Below are 15984 nucleotides of genomic sequence, written 5' to 3'. Positions count from 1 at the left end.
ATGAGATGCCTTCCACCCAGGAACCCCAGCCCCGCCCAGTCAGGCCCCTCCATCATATACTCCACAACACCCCATACTTTTCTTCAGAAGCCTAAGTTTGTAATGATAAAACTGTGCAACTGACACATTAATGTCTATCACTCAGATTCTGAGTCTATGCTCCAGGAAGCTTCAGGTTCCTCAGCACACAGTAGGTACTCCATAAATATGTGTTAAATCAATAAGCACTTGTTAAAACATTTTTGAATAGTCCGTGTTGTGGGCCAGCACACAGGGACGTAGCAGGTGAGCAAAACAGACACAGCCCCAGCCGCTGCTTTCTTGGACCTTATCCTCCACGGAGGGGACAGACAAAAAAAGAAAACAAAAAATTAACATGTAATTACAATCATGATAAGATTTGAATATCATCATCATTTCCGGGTGGACATCACAATGAACAAAAAACTGTTGATTTTTCAGGGAGCTATACTTTTATCTGTTTGACACATTACTCATCCCTCCTACTTTGTTCCTCATACTAATAAATCTCAGCTGGTCAAACCAAAATGAGACACGTTCAAGTTATCAACTGTATTATACGCTGGCTCAAAGTCCACCTGCCTGCAAATGTCTAGGGAATAAGCCTTCCAACTTGAAAACAGGCTAATGGTTGTAAACAGATATTTTCTAGGCACTAGGTTTAATAGAACAATGTTTTGGCAGAGCTTGCTGAAAGGGTGGGCAATTACTAATAAGGGATACCACAACCAAAAAATACTTTGAAATTCCTCCATCATGTTTTTTTTTAAAAGGGACACATGGATTATAAAATATAGCTTTCACTAATGCTAATATTTTACTACTAAAAACATTTTTTATAGATTCTTACAATGTAGTCTTTTAGTGACTTGTTAATATTTGTTGCAACTGTAATGATATTAACATTGGAAAAATAGTTTAAGTTTAAAATGTGTTAACTCTTAAGGAAAAAAAAATTACAGTACATATTGAATGCTTACTATTACCAAGAACTCACTTTATGTGAGTTTTATTAAATCTTCACAACAACGATATCAAGGAGGTATTATCATCTTTGTCTTATAGATGGCAATGGAGGCTTATGTGAAGTGTCCTGACTCAAGGCAATTGTGTGATCTTTCAGAATTATTCCACCTCTGGGGTGGTGCCTAGTCAATGATATTTAGGGAATGGCCTATCACACCATGAAATAAAGGGTAATGGCAGGAAACAGCAATATTGGACTAGAGGGAATTCTCTTAGACATGCTTCATGATAAACATGTTCGTGGACATTAAGTTGTGTTATGGGCTGAACTGTATCCCCTCAAAATGCATATGCTGAAGCCCTCACCCCCAGCACCCCAGACTGCAACTGGATTTGAAGATAGGGTCTTTACAGAGGTAATTAAGTTAAAATGAGTTCCTTAGGGTGGGCTCTAATCCAGTAGGACTGGCATCACTGTAAGAGGAGGAAAGGTGGACACATACAGTTACAGAAGGAAGACCAAGGGAAGGCGCAGGGGCAAGGAAGGTGACCATTTACAACCCAAGAAAAGTGGCCTCGGAAGAAACCAACCCCACGAACACCTGACCTCGGACTTCTGGCTTCCAGAATTGTGAGAAAACAAAATTCTGTTGTTTAAACCACCCAGCCTGTGCTACTTGTCTGTGGCAGCCCTGGCAAACCAATACGGTTCCTGTCACGAGAGCTTGCTACATTCCCCAGCACTCGGAGTTCAGTGACAGTCAGTTACAGCGGCATGGCTCACCCACGCCATTTTAAGACTGTCAGTGACATCTGTTCAAATAAATTTATGTTCCCATCTCACTAGGCAGGAACAAAAATTCATGCATTAATATGTAGAGAATAAGTAGGAGGGAAACAAGAGTGAGAAAGAGTTTAAGTACAGACATTTTATTCCCCTCATCCACTACCCCCAAAGATGAGATGTTCCCATGGGGAAATGCCCCCGAAGTGATCATCTCAGCTCTAGCAAACTCAGCAGCACCCCTCCCTTCCTGCCCATCTGACCCAGAGAGAGCTTCAGTGGGGCCCAGAGAGAGGAGGTGGGGAAGCAGCCCCAAGGACAGACAAGGAGAGTAAGATGATGTTCACGGGCAGGAGCCGGGGGCGGAGTGATACACACAGGGCTCGGTTGGAAGAAAGAGCAGCCAGGAAAGGTTTTCCGTGGCTCCTCCCAACTCCACTCCCTTAAGAGCCAAACCTTCTAAGTGACGTGACAAAAAGAGAAAAAAAAAAGTTCAGCGATTAGGACAGTGAAAAATTAGACTTTGCCTGTCCTTCATTCTTTTTTTAGACTTTCTTTTTCCAGTTCACTCTATTCCCCACCTCTGCCTCTTCCAAAATATCCTCTATTATGGGTATTCCCACTGCCTATCAACCACCTGTTTGGGGGCCAGGGAAAGACAAGGATGGGAAGTACATATCAACAAGGCTGACCCCTGATAACCATACTCTCACTGCACCATAAACTCATCAACCACTAACTTATATTTGTACATTGTTTGTAGAAGACAACTTTTAGATTCTCTGCCAAGTCCAAATCCTCCTGCTTTGACTGCCTCTCCCACCTAGGGGAGTGGGCTTCTGGAGCATGTTTGACTTATTTGACCAGGGGAGGCCCCAGGCCCAAACTGGGCCAGTAAGTCTCTTTCCTAGGAGTCTGAACTAGACTAACTGCTCGATTCTTTTTAATTGCTGGTCAGTCTCTAGTGATGACAGGGAACATGAGATGTCTGTAGGTTTGAAGGCTGAGGGTGCTGTTTTAAAGGCAGAAACTTCATCCTACATACACACAGAGAAAGCAAAAAAAAAAAAAGAAGAATGAATGAATGAATGAAGGAGAGAGGGAGAACTGGTCATCAGAGACAACCTGCCTAAGAAAGTAATCTCAGATCATGTTTGGTCCTCTGAGTTCCTCATAAAAATGTATTTGTTTTTGCATAAACTGATAGGTTTGTATTTGCAACCAAAAGATAAAAGTGATTTACAATTTACTAAGCACCTTCAGGTATATTATCTCATTTGGGACTCACAATACCCTACAGAAATAAAGAGACCAGTTACTTTTACTCTTGTTTTATATTATAGCTTAAGAAGTAGAGGCCCTTATATATATATATTAGGACTTGTCTTCTTGACACGCAGCCACCACTGTGAAAGGACATCCAGGCTATCCAGAAGACAGAAGAGAACCCAAGGAGAAGCTCTGTGAGATGAGACACAGAAAGAGTGAGGCCACATGAAGGGAAACTGAGGCAACTCAGGCAAACTCTCAGGTGAATGTTGCCACAGGAATGACCCCAGCCAACAGAACACAAGAGCAGAAGAGCTGCTTGGTCAACTCACTGAACGTAAGATATTACATGCTATTGTTGTTTTAAGCCATTAACTTTTGGGATGGCTTGTCACACAACAACAGATAAATGAGACAGATGTTAGGTAACTTCTCCTATATCTCAAAGCTAATAAACAGAGCTTGTATCCAGGTCTCCTGACTAATTTCAGTGATTTATTCACCGTTCTAAGATATGACTGAAATTGAAGAAAAATAACTCAAAAGTTTCACACGTCATTTAAATAATAGAAAACGAATTTTAGCTGAGAACACCCAACTGTGAAATTATCCTGTCAGCATGTAAATGAATTAAAAATATACGTATGTAAATGTGGACAGGTAGGAGAGTGTTATTAAAATACTTAGCATGATTACACAATGACTAAATGCTTTTCTCCTGTGCTGCAAGCATTTTTTTAAAACCTACCAAAGACAGAATATACAACAATGTTCACAGCAGTATTATTTCTAATAACTGGAAAAAAAAAAAGGAAACACATAACTCGATCACCCAATGACAGGAAAAAGGACAAATCATGATATATTCATACAATAGTAAAAATAAGAAACCACAGTTTCATGCATCAACATGGATAAATTTCAAAAATATAAATAAAAAGTGAAAGAACACAAATAGCTTAATATCATTTATATAAAATCCCCAAAACACAAGCCTTAGCAATATATTGTTTAGGAATACATATGTAATAAAAGCAATAATGAAAATCAAGGGAATGATAAGTATAAAATTTGAAATAGCAGGTTCCTTTAAGGGAAAAGAAACAAACACTCGGAGAAAGGCACAGAGGGCTCCAAAGACATTGGTCATATTTCATTTCTTAATCTGGGTGGCAGAGCTATGTGTGTATTATACAACAACCTATAGCATGCATCTGTGATAAACAGCTCTTTGTATTTATAAAGTAGTTCATAATAAAAGCACACAAAAAAAAAACAAAGAAACTAGCAAAGGAAAATTAGATTGTCCTGCAATACATGTTTTCCAATACACAAAAATCAAACTAGTTTCCAAATGCTCCATAATTTTATCTTAAAATAAAAAAGGACACACTACAGAGATACACTCCCAATTACATAAAAACAATGGCAAAACCTCCCATAGTTCATAACTCATTAAAATTGTTACCAAAGGAAAAATGTTTATTTAAATATAGTGCTTAAAATATTTCATTTAGCCCTTTTCAGTTAGTTTTTGGGACCTGCCTATATAATACCTGCTATGTTTTCCCACAACAAAATTCCCTCTGTCTTTCCAAGTAAGGGCCTAATGAATGACCTAGACTTCCCATGAATTTGCCTGCACTGGATAGGGGCCCCCAGTAGGACCACACTGCAGACTAAAAGCCCTGTTCTTTCCTGGCCAGACTTGACTATATCAGGAATGAACAGCTGACCCAAAGCCAACCAATCCTGGTCTGCCACCTGCCTACCTCTCCAGCTGTATTCCTACTAGTCTCCCCCTTAAATCAATGCACCTACTATATCTTTCCTTCATGGCATCTGCCACAATTGTAAAATAATTACCCGTTTTTTCAGTGATTACTCATTGATATTTGTCTCTCTTCCTAAACCATAAGATCCATAAGAGTAGAAAAAAGTCAGTTTTTCTCACTATTGTGAGAAGTCAGCTCACTATTGTGTTCTACCAACCAACACAATTCCTGATACAGAGTAAGCATTCAAGAAGTTTTTTGTTTTTTTTTTTTTTTTTTTTTTAGTAAAAGGAAGAAAGGATTATAATATTATGCCTCCTTTTCTCTAAAACTTTGTTTTTATTTCATTAAACTTATACGGAAATATACCCATTTTGAGCAGACCCAAAATTAAGACAAAAGAACACAAGTCCTAACAGAATCTACATGTATCCTCAAAAAGGAAAACTTCACAGAATGCCACACTAAGTTTGACAAGTTTAAGGAGTTTATAGAAACATACCTGAATGAAGTTGAATTTTCCCAATAACACCTTCTACCAACCCCAAACAAATGGGATTCCAGGCAAGAAGTAGATCAGTAGCTAAAATAAAAGAAGCAGTCATGAGAAAACATTCCCCAGAAAACATATTAAAACAATATCTTTTTTTTATTTTATTATTATTTTTTTACATTACCCAGTTTCAGGAATAAAACAGTATCTTTAGCAGTGTATTAAAAAATGATCAACATCCCCAAAAAGCAGTATGAACATCCACAACTGCTTATATTGCCATAAAGTAATTTATGACAAGGCATTAAATCTGAGGCCTGGATAAGACTTCTGATACAAGGACAGGTATGGGGAGAGAACTGACATGCAGAAACTATACCCAGATGGGAAGTGGTACCTTGGCGCCCTACAGTGGAGGAAAGAGGCTGGTACACTACAAGGCAGCAAACTGAGGAATTATCCACATTCCTAGAGCACAGAGCCAGTCCCAGATCCAAAGAGAAGGCCTGGGAAATTGCCATAGAGCCATCCACTTACTGGATCACACTCTGGAAAATATCTTTTCCTAAACATACTTACACCAAGCAAAGAAATCATGAAAGCCAAGGGCAAAAACAATAGACACTATTTCCATTTATCAAGTGCCTTCTATGTGCCAGGCATCTCAATCAGGGTTCTTCATTGAGCCACAGACCAGACAGCGATTTGAGTGACTGTGTTCTCATTTCTGCCATAAGAGAAATAAGATGGCAGGCACATAGCTGGTACCATTCTAGACACACAGGAGAAAAACAAGTTCATTACACACAACAGATGCGTAAGGAAAAGAGGGCTTAATTCTCTCTTGGAACTCAAGTTGCAAAAGGCTGTTATATACATGGTGATAAACATAACATTTGTGGTAGTTCAACAGCTGAAAAAGATTAGCAAGAATGAAAACAGTATTCCTCTTGGCAGACAATTAAAGTTACAATTTAATTACTACCATTTAAATGTTATTTTAGTGAAACTTATACTCAATAAATAACTCAGGGGATAATTATACAATTAATAAGTTTAGCCTCCAAATCCATTTGCGTTTTGACTATTGTATCTCAAATGTCTTTGTTGTTATGATATATTCAATGGGCGTCAAAAACGACTTAATTGTTTTGATTGCAAGAATCAGGAATTTTTCTTTTAAAAAAGGCTATTATATATACATTAACATTTCTGATTTTGACAACTCTGAGTTAGGTATTAGGAGTCCCATTTTACAAACAAGGAAATGGACTTAGAAAAGAAACACGGCCAAGTCATACATGAATCAGAGGACTATAATTAGTAGCCAAGCCTGCCTGGTTCACAGCCTGTGTTCTAAACCATCCTGTTACACTGCCTCCCTCAGACACTATATGTGGAACTAATCAGTATGACAATAATTTTTAAATAACATGCATTATTATAAAACTATAAAATTGGAAAACAAATATATCACCCCATCTCACCACCCATAGTTCTTTTCCTACATTTCAGGTAATATGTTTGTATGCATACCAAACTGCAATAATATAAAAACAGCATTATATAGTAATTTTTTTCTCCTAACATTTCATGAGTATTTTCTTCTTTAAAATATTCTTCAAAATTATAGCTTCATGGTGGCACAATTTTCCACTTAAGGAAGTACTTCCTCAAAGAAAGCAGTTAAGTAATTTCTAGTCTTTCCCCTATGACAAAAACACTGTGATAAATGATGAACATTATGCAAATATTTCATTTGCCTCCCTAATTAATAGCTTTTGGACAGATTCCTAAGGAAGGAAATTAGTAGGTCGAAACATTAAAAAATGTAAAGCTCTCAAATATTAGCAAATTACTTTATACAAAGGTTATACCAAGTTAGATTTCTGCAAGAAGCATATGAAAATGCTTGTTTTAAAGTATTCTTGAGGGCCTAGCACTTTAGGAGGCCGAGGTGGGAGGATGCCTCGAGGCCAGGAATTCAAGACTAGCCTAAGCAACATAAAGAGACCCCCATCTCTACAAAAACAGAAAAATTAGCCAGGTGTGGTGGCACGTAGTCCCAACTACTGGGAAGGCTGAGACAGGAGGATCACTTGAGCCGAGGAGATTAAGATTACAGTGAGCTATGATCATGCCACTGCCCTCATGCCCAGGTAACAAAAGACCCTATCTCCAAAAAAAATTATTATAAAAAATTTAAAAAATAAAGTATTCTTGCCAGAATTTAGAATTTCTTTTTCAATTTTGCTAATTGGATGGCCTCTACTTCCTAACATGATGTTTGCTTTCTTTCAGTTGCTGGTAAGATTAAACACTCAGTTATAAAACTGGCTGCTTATGTTTCTTCTATTATGATTTTCTTGTTCCAATCTTCTAACAATTTTTCTTTATAGTCCTTATTGACTCACGAGTTCTACTTGTATTAAGGACTTTAACTCTGACATGATTGCAAATATTTTCAGTTTTTAATTTTTATACAAATTTAGCATTTTCATTAACTTTAGGCTTAAAAAGTTATTCCTTACTTAATATCAATTACTGTATGTATTTACTGATTTTATCTCTTTGTTAATTTTTAAATATTTAACTCCAACTCCATTGGAGTAAAGACACCCTGATTTATTTCCAAATAGTGAGCTGCAATCCCTCTGTTAGGCAGGCCACATCTCAACATCTGCTAACACAGATGCCCCTGCTAAGGAAAGCTCTAGCTATCCATAATCCTGCCAGCCTGAGCTCAGATGAATGGACCACAGTGGTAAGACGCTGGATGCCACAGTCTGTGGGTACCAAATGAGCTCTAGGAATAGGGAGAAGGAAGTTAGAGCTAATGTAGTCATCAGGAAGAGTCACATAGAAGAAGTGAAACTTCATGCATAGGGAAAGCAGCAAGAAAAATAATACAGAGGAAAGAAAGTACAAGATTTGGTCTGGAATTTGTCCTATTGCTGGAGACCAACACATGTCAGAACCAGGCACTGTATCAGGTTAAGATGACACAAAATAAAGGAGCAAACAGTCTAGATAACAGAGGACCAGCAAGTACACTGGGGATTTGAATTGAAAAGCAAACTGAGGACACTAGTACTTTGAGACGGGAGTCTGCCAACCTCCTCATTTGCTGTCGGGACTTAATAAACTCTTCTTTCCTTCTCCTCAAACCACTCGTCCTCATTCTTCTGATGTGGCCTCAGGGACAAGTGCCGAACTTTTGGTAACAGAATTTGGCATCCCTGGGTACGCGGCCTCATCGGCTCTCCAGTGGATCAGCATCTTATGACTACTGGAGGAAGCAGGGAGCAGCCCCAGGACAAGCCGTGGGTCTGCACTGGAAAGAATGGCTTCTTTTCAAGGTGAGAGAGCAAGGGATGGCCCCAGCAGTTGAGGGAGCCTGTTTTAACTCCAGGGAACTCCCGTCTCTTTCTAGCCAAAGTAGACGTAGCTCCCCATAACCTGAACTGAGTTGAGAAGGAAACAGATTTGGGAAGCATCGCGACAGCCACAGCCACTATGCATGAGTTTGCCTCTTTCAGGTCTCTACCCCAATTAGAAACAAGTAAGTGAAAGAGACCCTATGAAGTGCCTCTAACAGCTCACACTTCATTGAAATTGTAAGTGAAGTTCCCTGGGATGCCGAGACCCTGTTTCCACCCATATGGGGGGTTTTCACACCACCCTGTTGGATTTGTTTTGAGGTGCCAGTTTGGGGGTGGAAGACAAGAGGTTGAGTGGAAGTAGAGAAGCAGGTTTGAATTTGGAGCTTATGTGCGGTGGTTCCCAGGGAACCAAGGGGATTGGGAGATGTTGGTTCTCACTTGAGAATTTGGTTCTCATTTGCATGGTTCCCCTTTGGTCAGCCATGGCATTTTGTGTTGAGAATTTTCTGTATTTGTATTTGTTGTTGTGAGTTTTGTTGCAACATCAGGAAGCAAAGTCCCTTGGGAAAAAACATTGGATGCCAATGTACATGCTGGAGTGTGAGGAGAAGTGGCTGTCAAATGAAAATTCCTATTTAATCAGTAGGCCATGGCATTTTAGATTGTTTGTGTTGGGAATTCCCAGGAATTCGTTGTTTGAATCCTAATTTTGATTTGGAGGTACATTCTAAAGGGTCTTCTCCATTGCCTCTTCCTCCCAAAAGTTAATTTCAATTAGCTGTTCTGTGCTTTTGCAAGAGGAAACCAAACTGCCTTGTTTGTAGATAAATAAGAGCCTGTGTTACACATAAGAGGGTGGGAACGACTCAGTGATGAAACACTGTGTAGAGTCCCACCCACAATCAACAGGCTGTGACCCACTACACTAAACCCTAGACCACAGCCCAGTTGCTTCTTTTAAAGAATGGGAAACAAATTCTTTAAAAATAAGGAAAGACAAGGAGAACAACCCCCTTGGAGAACCCCAGTTGGTTTATGGCACCTCTACTTGCAAGTATTTATATAAACGAGAAGGTTCAAAGGCATGCCAGGTTTTCTAAGATGACCAATTCTTACGCACAAGTTTTTACTAAAGGGCAGATTATATCAAGGAAAATTCAGAGCTCAAATGGTTGACCTGCCACTACAGAGTTAAAATGTTGAGTCTCAAGCTCTCTGCTTGAGATAAACTCATTGTTTATGGTATACACAATGATTGGTGTTTGTATGATTTTTGATAAATGAGGTCCTCTCACCCCCACCAGAACCCCTGCAGCTAGCCAGGGCGAAGCACTGGGTGGGGCCACAGCCCAGCAGCGTACAGGACGGGAAGTGGGGAATCGGTGTCACAGGCACTTGGCCCACCACCAGCATGCAGCAAGGGGGAAGGGGGAAGGAACGTCTGCCACCACCGCCATCTTGGCACCAGTCCCATGCCCAGTAAATTATGATTTGGGGTTCGGAATGGTCTTTCCTGGCAGCAAATTCAATTTGGCCAGAGAGTTCTCATAACCAGAGGAAAATTTATGTATTCAGAGGGAAAAGGTAAACATTTATATGGATTCTAAATACGCTTTTATGATTGTACATGCTCATAGTGCCAATTGAAAGAAAAGGGGTCTCCTGATGGCAGGAAGTAAGAATATTAAGTATGCCACTGAGATAATGGCCTCCATACAGGCCATGGCTGAGCCCAAGCAGGTGGCCAGCATGGCAAAAAGAAGTCAGGCCCCTGGTAGAGCTGCTAAGGAGGCCACTGGAAGCAATCCGTTCCTCAGGGCCTTGACACCCCCAGCTAGATTTAGATCCCCTTTAAAACTAAAGACTGAGACTCTGACATTTGGGATGGCACAGTTAAGTGGAGGCGGAATTCTCATGAACTCGTTCTCCTACCTGAAGTTTTGGTTTGGCCTCTCATGAGGCACCTACATGAATGCACACATTAGGGGTGTGATGCCTTAATGAATGTGGTGGGACCTCATTTAAGAGGACCCTGTTTGCAACTGTTTATGTGCTTGGGGTGGTCCAAGGATAGGAAGGTGACCCACGACACAGGAAGCCCAAAATGTGAGGGTCCAGCCTTTCGATGATTGGCAGCTTTACTCAGATGCCCAAGCTTGTATTTGTAAATACCTTTTCAGGCTCAGAGAGAACATCTGAGGTTCCGAGATGGGCTCCTATCAGGAGCCACTGACCTGAGATAGGGCCTTTGCTGAGTTCCTGCACATGTACGCCAGTGTGGAACAGAAGCAGGTCTCAGAGGATGATGGGATGACAGGCATCAGCAATCCAGAGAAAGAGGCAAAGCAGATAATGACATGCTGGTGATGGACAGACAGCTGCAGAGATGGCTCAACAGCTTCTCCTCCTATAGTGAGGATGTCAACAGACACCCCATTGTCAACAGGACCCAGAAACACACGCCACAGAGCCCTGGGCATTTCACAAGAGTGATAACAGACCCTCCTTTATGGCAGAGGTAACCCAGCATGTAAACAAAGCCCCGAAATTAATGCAGGAAACCCATCTAACATGGGATAAGCTATTGCTGCTTGCCCTTCTCTGGATGAGGGTAGCCCTTTAGAAGCAGGCTTAAGTTAAGCCCCTAAGAAATTTTTATGAGACACCTTTCCTAGCACTCGGAGGTAAGTATGGTAATATAACAGGAAGATAGTAAGGGGTCTCCTAGGGACCAAAGTGGGTGCTGTTGCTTTGATGCAATTGCCCCACCTGGAAAGAAGGTCCCCATATTGGTTCTGCCCAACCCAAATCTCCCAAGTGACTGTCATACCTGGGGAGGAGGGAATTCCCTATGAATTGGCCAATCATAACTTCTCATGCCAGCTGCAAAAGAATGCAGAGGAAACTCTAGCCCACGGGCCAAGCAGCACAAATACCATAGAGTCCGAAAATTGACCTAGAACCAGCCAAGTGTAGTAATGCAACTCCAAACTGTCCAAAGTGGTTCCACGGTGACCTCTGAACCACAAAGGAGGTCCCAATCCAGGCACTATAAAACAGGATGCAGACCAGGACCTTTTTTGCACCTTTTCTTTTTCTCTCTTTGTTGTGACAGTGGGTCTGGCCATCATCTGTGGCATATGTATCATGCTCTGTAAAACTATATCTTCTTGGTCTATAATCCTATCTTTCTCTCCCAAATAAACCTCATTTTCGTGCTTGCCTTACTTTGGTGTGTCTGATCATTCTTTGATCATGGGTGTGACAAGAACAGACATTTTCACACTAAAACCTGACGTAACCACAAATTAAAGAAAATAGAATAAAACAGTATGTCAAATGAATGTGTCAGGTCCTAACCACTATGCATGAGTTTGCCTCTTTCAGGTCTCTACCCCAGTTAGAAACAAAAAAGTGAAAGAGACCCTATGAAGTGCCTCTAACAGCTCATACTTCATCGAAATTGTCAGAAATGAAAACTTTGGATCCCTCATACCAGAGTAAAGAGGTGTCCCATGGAAGAGGAGGACCCAGGCCCCCAGTGGAGGGGCCAGCCTTTAGGCAATCTAAAGCATCTGTTAAAGGAAAAGGGAAAAATAAAACTGTTGATAGTTTTGCTAATGTTTGATTATTTGTTCTGTCTGTAGGATGGAGAGACAATGCCTTAGTGAGGGTTTCCCCGGGCTATTGCCTCTTCTGTTGATGGGTCTTGCTGCTGAGTTGTCATCCTAACCCTTGTTCAGTGCTGCATATGATTTCTGATTTTGCAGAAGCCGGTCTCTCGGATCACCCACAAGGTGCAACTAATAGCTCTGCACTCAGGGGTTCCATGTTTCTTTCCTAACCCAGCCCTGTATCAGACGTTGTGTGCAAGGCAACAGTCCATTTTGCCTAGTCAATCCTCACTGTTGTTATTGCTTATGATTTTTTTCACCTGGTAATCTGTTGCTGTAAATATACTGCCAAAGCTTTGCAATGGCAAAGAAAAAAAAAAGAAAAGAAAAATAAACTGAGGCTAATTGTGGAGAGATCTGAATAAAATATAATGAGCCTGGGCTTCCTGGAGACCATGGCAAGCAGATAATGACATAAGTAAAACAAGATTACAGCCAGGACTGTATTACAAGGTTGATATAATGAACACTCACCCAAAAGTTAAACAGCATTCTCGATTGTTTGAGATCCATCATAAGAAATAGTTTTTACGTCATGACCCATGAACACACATATATGTATGTATCAGAAACAACAGTTTCACAAAATAATATTTGAAAGGAGGTGGAGATTGGTAGTAGGGACCCAGCCAGGAGGATACTGCAAAAGTCTTGGCGTGAAGTGACACAGGAGGTCATGACAAGTGAGCATGGGGGAGTGGGCTGGTAGTGGGTGAAGCATGCACAGGAGGAGAGTAACACAAAAGCCCTCAGAGGAAGCTATGTGGCGGACAGGAAGAGAATAAATCAAAGATGACACTGAAACATCTATTCTCTCCTGAACGGGAAAAGATGAGGACACAGGCAAAAAAGAGTAAGAGGGAGCAAGGCACAAAGGACCGGGTCAACAGCAGCTGGAAGAAAAGGCAAGTAAGAACCTCCTAGCTCAATACCCTTTTGCATCTTTGGCATTTTGAACCATGTGAATACATCACTCATTTAAGAAAATAAGATTTTAACTTAAAAAAACTGAAAAAAAATATAAAGATGACTGTGTAGTGGTCTAATGGCTAAAAACAATAGTCACTGATAATCTTTGAAGTCCAGAATGAGAACCAGGTAAACCCAGTGAGGCTGAGTTCATAATGGATGGTCAAGAACGAATGTCTAGGTCTAAGAATGAGAGGAGATACCAAAGGAGGAAAAGAAAGCAGATGATGAAATCAAAAATACAGGTGGTAAAAGTTAACCTTGGAACGGAAGAGATACTATGTTTTTTTTCTTCTAAGTCTGGAGGAAAAGATGAAAGACTAAATATAGAAATGGAGAAGAGAAGCAGATGAGTGTATCAGATGGCCTTTCAGTAAAAATAGAAGTCAAAGTCGTCTTTGTTTTAGCAAGGGGAAGGACAGAGGGGAATTTGGAAAGCCAATTTGAAAATGTTCTATTGTGCTTGAAAAGCATGGTTTTTTGTTTTTTTTTTTTTTTTTAACTCTGTTTTCAAGAAAAAGGGTTTCAATCCACTATTGGGTCAAGAATTTAATTTTGTATAATGAGATCAGCATTAACAGCAATGAGATATAACAGAAAATAGAAAAATTGCAGTGTAAGGAGAAATATTGCTTCATGAAACTTGTTTCTGGTACATACATACATGCACGTGTTCACTAGGTCAGGATGTAGAAAAGTATTTACTATAAACCTCTAGCAATTGAAATACTATTTAACTTGTGGGTGAGGGTTCATTATGTCAACCGGGTAAATTATTTTGTTCAACTCCTCTGAGTACCTCCTAAATTTTCTGACTGCTTAACCTGTTAGCTTTTGAGAAGCCTTATGTTTTTTAAGTCTCACGTTCTGTGTATTTTTTTCTTCTTTATTTTTGCTTTATATCTTTTGAGACTAGTTGTCAAGCATATACAGATTCAGGGTTATTATCTTCCTGGTGAACTGCTCTGTTTATCAGGATATAATAACTGCTTTTATTTCAAATAATACTCTTTGCCCTAAAGTCTAGTTTGTCTAACATAAATATTATTAAAGAAATACATTGGGCATTAAAAAGAAATAAATATGAACATTGCTAATTATTTCTCCTACTCCCCACAGAGACCCTGCATAGACTGGTCCAGTCAACCCAGCCCCAGCACCATGACCTTCAATCGTCCTGAACTATGCACAGGCTAGGCCTGGAATGCTGCTCCCCACCCACTTCTGCCTGCCCTTCATTCCAGACTCAGAACAAGGGTCACTGCTCTTCCCAGACACATTGCCCACTCCACCCACCCAATAGAACTGACCAGGCTCCCCTGAACCCCGCACATATGCCCCTCATGGCACCTTATTTGCATTTAGTACATGTAATCACTGACTTGCCTGTCTCCTTAGCTGAACAGGAATTCATGAAGAGGAAGCTCATTGAGACTTAGCCTCCTTTAGCTTAGGTTCCCAGTGCATGGTACACAGCAGGCTCCAAAGTGGACGGGGGAACATATGATGTGGAAAGGTGAGGCAAGTTGAAGTCAAAGAATTTGCATGGAGTCACATAGGAAGGATTCACTGAAGTGACAAAAGTTAGAGTCATCTGGTCTACTTCAAGTAATGACATCAAGGCTGACAGAGGTAAAGTGACCGCCCAACACTACATAGCTTGCTAACATCAGACCACAGTTTCCTACTCTAAGTCCAGGGCTCTTTCTAACATACTTCTAACACCTAAGTTTCCCTACCAAATTTTCTCTGGTATAATACTCTCATATTTGTTTGGGGCTTTCAGCTCACCACCATCACCCCAGGTGTCCAAGCCAGAACCTAGGAGACATCCAAAATGCCCTTCTTTCTCACCAAGTCCTATTGATTCTACCCCTCAACATCTGATGAACCTTTCACTTTTCTCCATCCCTAATGCCACTTACTATCCTTGTCCAGAGCCAAAACCTTCACCATCTGGATCATTTTTAAAGCTGCTGTCAGTCTCTAGCGGGCGGCTTATCACATGACAGGCACTCAAATATTTATTGAATACAAGGAGGACTCTAAATATTAATAGTTTGGTACTGCTGGGCCACAGGTGTAAGGCAGGAAGCTTTAAGAATAAGGCTGAAGAACTAAACAGGGACCCATTCAGGAGGACAAAAGATGGTAAACTGAGGAGTCATTTACTCTAGGCAGGGCAGATCTGCATGTGAGATAGAACATTAGGACAAGTGTGCAGAGGATGGACATGAAAGGGCAAGCCCAAAGCCAGAGACCCAGGTGACAGGTGAGATCGTACAAGGGTGACCTTGGGCAGATTCCAGAAATGGAAGGCTGAACAGATATTTGGATGTGATATGGACATGGACTGCATTTGCTGTCCCAGGTAAGGAACCTCAGCTCTACTGTAGTCTCTGAACCTCTCTCAGCTTCAGTGTCCTCTTTTGCAAATGAGAATTCCATCTAACTTCTAGGGCTTTCATGAGGATTAAATGAATTAGGTGAAAGTGCCCAGCACCGCATCTGTCACATAATAAATGTTAATAACTTTCACCTCAAGTTAGAAACGTCTATGTTTTTAAAACTCCAGGTTCCTATGGCTCAATGATCTTTCCATAAATTTTTATTTTAAAGGTCTACATATGGCTTAAAAGAAAAAAAACAT

General features: G+C 40.5%; 1 protein-coding gene across 2 annotated transcripts in view; it reads right to left on the bottom strand.

Annotated features, from left to right (window-relative positions):
• The window catches only part of INPP5F (inositol polyphosphate-5-phosphatase F), an 80032-nt gene that overhangs the window by 52200 nt on the left and 11848 nt on the right, over nucleotides 1-15984 (bottom strand). For both annotated transcript variants that reach the window (XM_069461151.1, XM_069461152.1), the window contains exon 2: nucleotides 5318-5398. In XM_069461151.1, coding sequence (XP_069317252.1) covers nucleotides 5318-5398 — 81 coding nt within the window. The remainder of the gene's footprint in view (nucleotides 1-5317; nucleotides 5399-15984) is intronic.

The sequence above is a fragment of the Eulemur rufifrons genome, chromosome 28 (genome assembly GCF_041146395.1).
Source record: "Eulemur rufifrons isolate Redbay chromosome 28, OSU_ERuf_1, whole genome shotgun sequence".
NCBI lineage: Eukaryota > Metazoa > Chordata > Mammalia > Primates > Lemuridae > Eulemur > Eulemur rufifrons.
The sequence above is the reverse complement of the archived record's forward strand: the minus strand, read 5'-3'. Positions and strand labels throughout refer to the sequence as shown.